Genomic DNA, 10,237 nt, shown 5'->3' on the forward strand with positions numbered 1-10,237 from the left:
GACTAGTCTCGGTCACCTACCTAGGGTTTTCGTCCCCGGCAGCGGCGCCAATGTTGGTGGATACGCCGCGACGGACGTCAGCACAGCGAGAACTCACCTAACAAGATTTGTCAGCTAAGGACGAAACTCGACCCGCAGGCGCGTGGAAGCAAGCATAGGGTGTCAATCTACACTCGACCGACTCTCGACTACTTCCTATAGAGGTCTCTACCCAATGTCTAAGCTACAGCCTTCAGGAGTGCATAGGAGGAGATTTCCTACAACGCTTTCAAGAGCCGAATACCCATCAAACGTTCTCAAAACGCCACATAACTTGAAGGAGACCCTATTAACACCAATAGTTCGCTCTCCCTAAGGTCCATGAACCAAAACCACAACCCTATACACCTGGTGCAAAATCACGTGGGATGTCTGGTCGAAATTTGTAGGTCGTCGTTTCTGAAAACTAAAGTGCCTAATGTGTAGCTCTGCTCAATGTGAACGCGTGGATATGCTGAATGAAAAAACAGACAACTTATGCTCACCGAATCACCAGATTTAGCTCGTGGGTCGAGTTCGCAAAACCAGACCGTACACCCGCAATGTAGGTGTTGGCACATAGCTCTCGTCGGGGGCAACACGCTGCACTTCTCCGCACTCGATTCTGACCACCAGTGCGTGTGTAGCGTCAAAATGAAACTCTCACTCTCTCTCGTACACAGTACACTCACTCACACAGACAGAACTTTTAAAAATGACAAAGGTTTTTTTCATTAAGATCAAAAGTGATATAAATACCTTACAATGTCAAACCCTAATGTTCCAATTTAACCATCTACTCAATCTAAATGTCAAAAATGGGATACAATCTGGAAGCTTCTGCAAGCCCCTCTATTTAAAAAGGTGAAATGACGGTTTTTCTCAATTAAAGAATAATTACAAAAAATAATATTCCGTCGAGCAATCATTCTCCGTTGGGTTTGTCCAGCCGCTAACAGCTTGGCTGAGAGATGATTTGGATGATCCATCTGATTTACATCCCTGCAGAGCTAGGTTTTGAATTTGTGAAGTAACGATGTAGGTAGCATGGAAATGACCCCAGGAAAGGATTTCCTAATTAGGACATCTTCTACTACATTATCCATCCCATTTGTGTATTTAATTTCAAAGTCATATGCTGCTAGGGTGACCATCCATCTCCTTTGCCTCATGTTGAGGCCATGTTGGGTTAAAATCCTTTGATGGTCGGTACTGAGCACAAACCTTTGCCCAAGTTAATAGTATCTCTAAAGCTTTAGGGTATGTATGACAACTAGTAGTTCGAGATCATGTGTGGCATAATTCTATTCATAGTCTTGTAAATTCCTAGAAGTATAGGCTATAGGTTTCCCTTCTTGTTGTAGCACTTATTCAATGACTAACCCACTAGCATCTGTGACTACTTCAAATTGCTCAAAGTTAGGTAATTTGAGAATTGGTGCACTTGCTAACACTGCCTTGAGCTTCTCAAAGCTCTAGCTTTGTTCTTCACCTCAAGTCACCTTGTTGTTCTTTTTGACGATTTGTGTTAGGGGTGCAACAAGCTTAGCATAATCTTTGATAAATATCCTATATCACCCAATGATGCCAAGGAATCCGTGGATTTCCTTGACATTTTTTTGGTTGAGGCCATTCCACTATGTCCTTGACTTAGCTGGGTGAATATATTTTCCCTTGTTGGACACAATGAATCCAAGTTAGTCAATTTGTTGGACAAAGAAGGTACATTTTCTCTTCTAGGCAGAGAGCTAGTGCTCTTTGCAGATCTCCAAGACTTCTTTAACATGGTTCTCATGCTCTAATTCATCCTTGAAGTAGATAAGTATGTCATCAAAGAATACCAAAAAATATTTGTCAAATTGCTTCCTAAAAATATTCTACATTAGCCAATTAAAGGTAGTAGGAGCATTTGTCAAACAAAAAGACATTATTATTGTCCATATCTAGAGTTGAATGTTGTCTTGGATATATTTTCTTCCCTTAGCCTTAAATGGTAATATCCAGATTTAAGGTCAATCTTAGTGTAGATTTTTTATCCATGTAGATGGTCTAGCAATTCATCGATCCTTGGGATGGGGTACTTGTTCTTTACAGACAACCAATTCAAACCTCTGTAATCAATGCACAACATAAAAGTGCCATCCTTTTTGATTTGGAAGAGCACTAGGACACCCCATGGAAAAACACTGGGTTAGATGAACCCTCGTTCCAACAAGATTCAAATTAACTTGTTCTTTGAGCTCTATGACTTCCAAAATTGACATCTTATATGGAATTTTGGCTACAAGACTGGCCCTTGGTATGAGTTCAATTTCGTGCTCTACTTCTCTTTTTGGTGGAATTTGGGTCAATTCCCTTCAAAAATAGGTCATGGTATCCATGTAACCAAGTTGGGTCATGAAACTTGGGCTCCTCCTCTAGCTTGTTAGTCTTTGCTACATATTTCATTATTTTGTTTCTAAGACCTTTAAGAAGCTTTTTAGCATTAAAAGTTGTAATTTCAGTTTCCTGTGGTTTCCATTACTATGATTGTTTATTCCTACTAAGGGGAGAAAGTGACAATACCAATTCCACATGGATGATGGCTTTATTAGCCCTAAGCCAATCCATGCATAGGATTCCATCGTGGATACCCAAATGTAGGACATGAAAATTTGTATTTAGTTGGTTTACTATCACTTTCAAACTTGATTTCACCAACTTCTACTTTGGTTACAATTTCCTTGCCAATGGCTAGCTCATCTATCATTTTCCTAGAAGGCTTGCTGCTTAAACTTAGCTAATGTAGAAACTTTGGGGAAAGGAATGAGAGAGTGCTTCTAGAATAGATTAGTAAATTAAAATTCTTACCTTGGTAAAACTAGTTGGAACCTCTATAATAGAGAACCTCTATCAACGATGAGGCTATGTGGGTGAGATTAAATAACTCATTCATCTTCAAAGTTTCAGGAGATATCTCTTCTTTAATACCTCCTTGTTTGACAACTTTCCATGTCACTGAAGCTTCATCCACCCCTTGTTCTCGGCACCACTCCTCCCACCAAACCTTGACGTCATTAGCAAGCTTATAGCAAGCCAACATGGATTGGTTTTCTGGTGTTGTGCATACAGGAAAAAAGTAGTTTTCAAGGCCACTAATCTTAAGGAGGTCACTTTTGAAAAAAGTAACCTATCACGTGAGTTCAACAAAGGGGTATTTATCTCTTTAAAGTTACATTAAAACAATTACAAAAAGGATTATCTTTTACATAAAAAATTATAGATTTTGAGAGAAAAGGGTCCTTAAAATTTCTTTGAAAATTTACAAGTAATGGGTTTTAATAAAGGGCCTTAAATGCACGTTATACGATAATATTACATAGAGTGCCTCCTCGAGCCTTCAATCCATGCTTCAACATCTTTAGTGATGTCTCTTCCTTCTCCAAAGAATGAGGCCAGTTTCATTTCTTTAGCAGGATTTTTCACTTGTCATCCCCATCTTGGGGAAAAAAAGATGCCATAGAGGTAAACAAACATGGACTAGGTGGATATCTTGGAGAAGTTATCACTTTAGTAGTTAAATTGATTCATTCAAGGAGAAGTGCATTATAATTCCCTTTTACAAAGCAAGGGGGTTACTATATGTGTCACAGGAATACATCTTGGACTATCAATACTCCTTGTGAATCTAGGGTGGAAATTCCCACGACAAAGTATCCTAACCCTAGGAAGGAATTCTAAAACATGGTCATAAATAAGTTGTGCCTTGAAACCCATGGACCCATGAATGGTTGTAGTTTCTTCGAGTCTCAAAGGTTTAAGGAATACATAGTGACGCACAACTCTAAGTTTTTCTAGGATTTAGAATATACACAAGTCTACATTGTAGCACTAAAAAGTGTTCTAAAAAATATACTCCTGTGATGAGAGGGAGACAAAAAGAAACAGATGCCTTTGGAAGCCAATGATAGGTAGGGTTTGATTAGTTTTTGAGTTACACTCCTATGGATCTTGACGGGCCTAGTAGTAGCAAAGTGCTCAAGTGCTAGTTTGAGCATATCCTTGCTCATGTGGAGGTGAGGTGCCCGTGAGGTGCAACCTAGCCACAAAACAAAAAGTTAAGTGCAAATTATTTCTTAATAGTTTCTTGTTTCTTTCGTGGATACCACCTGTAAGATACCTTCCCGTACCCCACAAGACGGGGTCCAAAAGGTATCTCACTTGGTAGTCCATCCTTAGACATGGAAGGGTTGTCTATCCCCCGGACATGAAGGAATACAATCTAGTCCTCATGTATGAAGATTCTACCTCATAGAAATTGTTTAAGCAACCATGTACTCACATCCACCCTACCACCTTTTCCAATGAGAAAAAGGTACCTGCGAGTTTTTTAAACCGCCACATCTTTGCACAGAGAAATAAATCCCAAATAGTATCATTCAAAAACATATGTTGGATGAGGTCTAGACATTCTAGCATATGTACTTCTAGATTCATAATCCCCAATCTCCCTCAATTTTTTGGAAGTTCAATCAGGTCACACTTACTCCATGCATATGGTTTATCAGAACTCCCCCCAAAAAATTGGGATATCACTAGGGATATCCATAAGCTCCGTGTGTGTGCACGTGTGGACCATGGTATGTCAACATTGACACTTTATAGTAGCGCACACATTGAGAGTTCTATGGAGAAGGACAAGCGTGCACAAAAATGAGACGACAAGGGATGCATAGCAAGGTGGTGTACATCTCTTCATTAAAGTCTGACACACCTACATTTTTGTGTGAGAGTTATGGTTTAATTGTAGTTTAACTACCCAAATGCTTCTTGGGCAGTTACAACTTACCACATGATTATGGAGTCATCATTTAGTTGTAGTTTAACTACCCAAATGCTTCTTTACCACATGATTATGGAGTTATGGTTTAGTTGTAGTTTAACTACCCAAATGCTTCTTGGGCAGTTACAATTTACCACACGATTATGGAGTTATGGCTTAGTTGTAGTTTAACTACCCAAATGCTTCTTGGGCAATTACAACTTACCACACGATTATGGAGTAGTATGCAGGCACATGCCAGGGGTGAGCTTGTACCCTCACTCACCCCATTTATTTTTACAAAGAGATTGATAGAGCCTCCATAAAGTCTACTACAGCTCATCTCCATGTTATCAACTATTTCTCCGTTCACAAAAACACATGGTGCTCCTAACCATGTCTCTAACTCCTGATTTTCTCCAAAATTTTTTGGGAGTCTTTTTTATGGCTCTAGCCTCTCAAGTCCTCTACCTTGGGGTTGTATGATAGGGATGGATGTCCATTCTATGGGTCCGAGGGATTCATCATGGTGTATTTCTACAACACTATATATCATGGGGTCTTAATGACTTGGAATTGACAAGGATCTTGAGGCTAATCAATGGTTTGAAAAATATTTAGCGAGTTGACTCGTCCCCCATGTCTCTGGTTTCGAATCCAACACCTTTCGCTTGGCAACGTACTACCCCAACCACATGTCCATATGGAATGTCTTGTCCTCCAAGCCACTTCAGTCCCCTATAAAGTGAGGTCGGATAGGAATGGGCAAAGTAAACTTGGACAAATCTATGGCATCTGTGCTTCACAAGAATTGTGCCTCACTTCAGTGGTATCAATCCCACCGCTTGGAATTCATTCAATACCTCATGGGATTTAATCCTGAAGTAGCTCTCCTCTTTAATTAGCACAACTCGGTCTACTTTAATCATCGCAAGGTGGCTCAACTTGCTTTAATCAAAATAAGATGCTTCAATGCAGTTGTTGTAATAAAACGATTTTATTTGCTTGCACACTTATTCCTCGTTTTGAAGGTCTGACAAAGTGTTAGCAGAGTTCATCATCGACCTTCCCCAGTTGAGGAAGAAGCTATAATAGTTTGCATCAAAGAGAATGGTGTTGAGCTTCCTAAGTACTTCATCAAAAGTTTGCTCATGGGAATGCCTCAAAGACATGATGCTGAGATTTCTAAGTACTTCATCAGAAGTTTGCGCACAAACATTCACAATGTTCTTCCCCATAAAAATCCTACAATCAAGAGTATCGTAGATAAGGAGAGCAATGCTGAAAAAGGCATTAGACGAATCAAGTAAACATAAAAGTAAGCATTGAGATTCAACCTTTCTCTTTGGCTTTCTGTCTTGACAACAACAAAGGGAGGATCAAAGATGTCCAAAAGGACCTTGAGCATGGGACTAAGTTGAAAGAAGAGGCACAATATATAGAAGCAGTGGTGATGGTAAACATGATAGTAGAGGTGAACACAATAGAGTTCAATTGAGGATTAAGCAACTTTCTTAAGAGGGCAAACAACCTTGAAGAGTGGCCACAATGTTCAAAGCCTAGAGGCTTGTTGAGAGGTTTGTTATGTGATAAGGTTTGAGGATAGCATGGGGAGTGAGAGAAGTGTTTGTAGATAGCCAACTCTTAGTGTTTTGTAATCATGTTTGATGAAGCACATGAAAGAACAATACATAGTGTTGTCCTCTTTGGGTTGTTGAAGGACCATTAAGGCGGCGAAAAGATTTGCATCTTATAGTCACCTCAAAAACACTTGATGTTGAGACGTTTCTTGGATACTTTTTTTATTGTAACAATTTCACTATTCTAAGAAGAACACTTCCTGTTGAGGTTTTGTACTCAAAGCATGCACTTATTACTATTTTGTGAATACAGTTAACTGAACCAAAAGGCAATATCCTTCTCTTGAAGGAATTGATATAGCGTACCATATGCACTTTGTACTTGTTTACTTCAGTGCTAGATGCTTGATGTCAATGTGCATATGTCGTGTTATGTTCTGTAGGTGTTGTAGGTGTTGAATAGCAACGCCCACCAAGCAAATTTCTATATCTTGAAAACATACACTGGTTCAAAGATACTTTCATTTAAAGTAACTCATGAGTCTGCATTTTCCCGCCAGTTTGAGTAGCTATCTACTAGCGCGCCCGTTCTCTCTCTCTCTCTCTCTCGTCATCTATCGCGTGATGACCGCCCAGTTTTCGGTTTCTCAGAGGCTTGCAATGGACGCGGCATGACTTATATGGGCTCCTGACGAAGCGTGGCTGAGAAACGAGAATCTGACATGGCAAACGCATGTGTTTTGGACATGGAGACTGATTCAGCGTTTGAGATTTGCTATGGGGGTACCTTCGGACACGAAGATCTGAAGCTTCTAGAGGTGGATGAACCTGTTCTGCAAGAGGTTTTGGATCGGGGGTAAGACTGTTCTTTTGGGCCTCGCTTCTAATTGCCGTGTACCTATGGTTGAGCTTTGCCGTATGCATGTGTTTATACTAGTCTATCCTTCTCAAAAGTTGAAGCACCAGCTACAAGATCTGTCTCTTTGTCATCGCTGAGAACGTGAATGTCATCCTTCACGTTTGGCTGGGAGTTTATGATGTTGGTTATTGTGACTGACTAGTAATGTCTTTCATATTTGCTCTTTCTTTTAAGCATGATTTGTGTGTTTCTACCGATATTGCCGGACAATTTGGTGCCCTGCTAAACTCTTGTATGTGGGTAACTGTTTTCAGTCCTCAACCATAATATATTTGTATTTTACCTTCTAAAGCACCTATCTTGAGCAAATGATGTTTGTACTTGTGCCTCGTCAAGTTTTTTGTATCCTGTGGATGTCTCCAAATTTGGTTTAGTGTTGTGTTTTGAAATTAAACTGTCTCCAATTTCAATCGTGCTGGTCGATTGCAAGAAGACAGAATTGGTCACAACTAATATGCTCCTTGCCATGAATCTGTGTTGTATATTGGTGCTAGACATCTGAATAAATGAAATCTTCCATACAGTGCCATGATTCGTGGGGGCCTAAATGATGAGGCTGTGCTTTGCACCTCCACCAACACATACACAATCAAATTTGTCATGAGCTCAAACACGGTTTTGATCATGCCACCTCCCTTATCTGATGGAGAGTCTGAATCTTTAAAAGGCAATCATGCCGGTCATACGGGGGTTAGGAGTGTGTGTGCAATGGCGGCGGTGACTGGGCATCTAGAGGTAGTTGAAGTTGCTCCTAACTTTGAACAGCTCAAATCCCTCTTAAATCAACGCCGCTACAAAGAAGATACTAATAGCATGGATGCAGAAGAAAGTACGGCACTTGGCTTGTATACATGGGAAGATCTCTTGGACAATGTCCAATTGAGTGAGAAAGAGCTGCGAGAAGGTTTAAAATTTCTAGCTGCAGTGGAAATCGGGGGCTTTTGGCGTTTGGTTGATGAGAGGTTCATGCAATCTGTGCTCGAGCTCATCCTCCTAAACACGATACAACATGACTGGTCTTTGCATGCATTGAAAGAAGATGAGGTCATCTCTGTGCTGGTTGGAGATGGTTATTCAGCACAAATTGCTCAACATTGCCTGGCAACGTTTGGGCGGCGCTGTTCGTTGCCTTGTGATTCCAGTGCAGCTTCTGAGCAATCGTGTGGTTCAGATTCACATGTTTGGGAGCTGGATGAAAGGCATGTGTGTTTGCATTATGCTAATCAGCTACTCTCTGCTGCCTCAAAGTGGAGACTGGATGATTTTCTGGAGGCTTGGCAGCAAAATCTCCCATCAGGTCTGCAAGCAAGCTTGGATTTGCTCAAGGGAGAAGTTCTTGTTGAGAAGCTTGGGTTTGACTCTTGGCTGCGCCCTTTTTCTGTGTCCACCCTACCTTCGAATCCAGCTGAAAGATTTGCAGCACTTTTCAGAGAAAGATCAAAGTGGGAGTGGCAAGACCTCGAGCCTTACATCGGGTGAGTTTCCATCTTCTTTTCAGAGACATTGTATATGTATCTTCTGGACACTCAGCATGTTCTTTCATGATGGTGAGTGGATGTGCTGAAGCTGTTTAAGGGCTTCAAATTCAAATGCTCCTAAATGTGACATACAAATGCTCCTAAATGCATCTAAGAATGAAGGACAGTTTTCTGCAGTATTACTGACGAGTTTCACATATTGGCATGTCTACATGTTGCATTTTGTGCGTTCATATGCCATGGCTTCCAGCAGGCCAAGAAGGCGTGCTCAGATACTCACTTTTGTAATGTGAATTCAAGAAGATTTGGGAACTGGAAGCTTGTGGATATTGTTTTCATGTGTGTGTGTGTGTGTGTGGGTGCAGTGATTTGAGAGCTCCTGGAAAGTCGGTAGATGCTCTGCTCTTGAAATATACAAGAAGGACCCAACCAACAGCAGATGCGTCTCCAGTTTTCACAGCTCGGTAGTGACTTCAGCTGTTTATTACTGACACTTCGAAGGATGTAAAGCAACAGAAGTGCGAGTTGGTCGCCGATCGTAGTCACAATCTTAGTCTAATAAAAGGGTCCAAGGGAGGGAGGACATGTGTAATCGACAGACGATGAATGATTCATTGGATATGAGTTTGGGACCTGGGTGTTGTTTTTTCCTTCTTTGAAAAGATGCATGACAGCATGATATGATATTTGCAGTTATTTTCTCTTGGCTCAAATTAATGATTGGATTTACTTGGTTGTAAGCTGATTATTTTTTGAAAAGAAAGTAAGATATATTTCTTGTAAAATTTTATTCAGCACTTTCTTTCGGAAGGTTTCTAGAAAATTATGTTTTAATTATGTTTTCTACATGCGCTTGTCGTTTCTTTATTGTGTGGATGTGTATGTCTTATTTTGTGTGTGTGAGAGAGAGAGAGAGAGAGAGAGAGAGAGAGAGAGAGTGTTGTAAGTTTGTGAGTGGCTTCATAGCTGTGGAAGGTGAGCTAAAATGGTGTGTTTTCTTTTATAGATCTGTATTTTTAAATGGATATGATTGGTATGCAAGTAGTGAGAACATACAAGAAAAAACTAAATTTTTACTTATATGGCAATTCGACAAATAAGGCTTCAAGTGATAGGGTTTTTAGCTTTGGTGGGCAGTCAAGAAAAAGGGTTAGGATGGAAAGCGAAAAGAGTTTGGGAAAGACGGGTTAAATAATCTCTGAAGATGGGTGGCCAAGGGTTTTGAAGTTAGGCAACCAGACAAAAAATTAAACGGTCAGGGAATATTGAGGGTGATCGATCAAAGAGAGACGATTAAAGTTCGCAGGAATGGCGACTGGCCAAAATAAATGGGATTATTTGAAGTTGAGTAAGGTGTGAATGCATGGTTAAAGTAAAAGGTAATGAGCATAGACTAATCCCACATGGGCAAATTTTCTTGAAATGGCTTTCTTTTTGTGGA

At 40.3% G+C, this 10,237-nt stretch overlaps 1 protein-coding gene across 1 annotated transcript; it reads left to right on the forward strand.

Moving 5' to 3' along the window:
- Positions 1-6,858: 6,858 nt before the first annotated feature.
- On the forward strand, positions 6,859-9,633 carry LOC147449905 (zinc ion binding protein). Its single transcript, XM_086522252.1, has 3 exons — positions 6,859-7,255; positions 7,843-8,793; positions 9,162-9,633. Exons 1-3 carry the CDS (start codon positions 7,122-7,124, stop codon positions 9,262-9,264), a joined length of 1,188 nt encoding a protein of 395 aa, XP_086378378.1. The 5' UTR covers positions 6,859-7,121; the 3' UTR covers positions 9,265-9,633.
- Positions 9,634-10,237: the final 604 nt, after the last annotated feature.

The sequence above is a fragment of the Adiantum capillus-veneris genome, chromosome 10 (assembly GCF_014529385.1).
Source record: "Adiantum capillus-veneris isolate H3 chromosome 10, ASM1452938v2, whole genome shotgun sequence".
NCBI classification, from domain to species: domain Eukaryota; kingdom Viridiplantae; phylum Streptophyta; class Polypodiopsida; order Polypodiales; family Pteridaceae; genus Adiantum; species Adiantum capillus-veneris.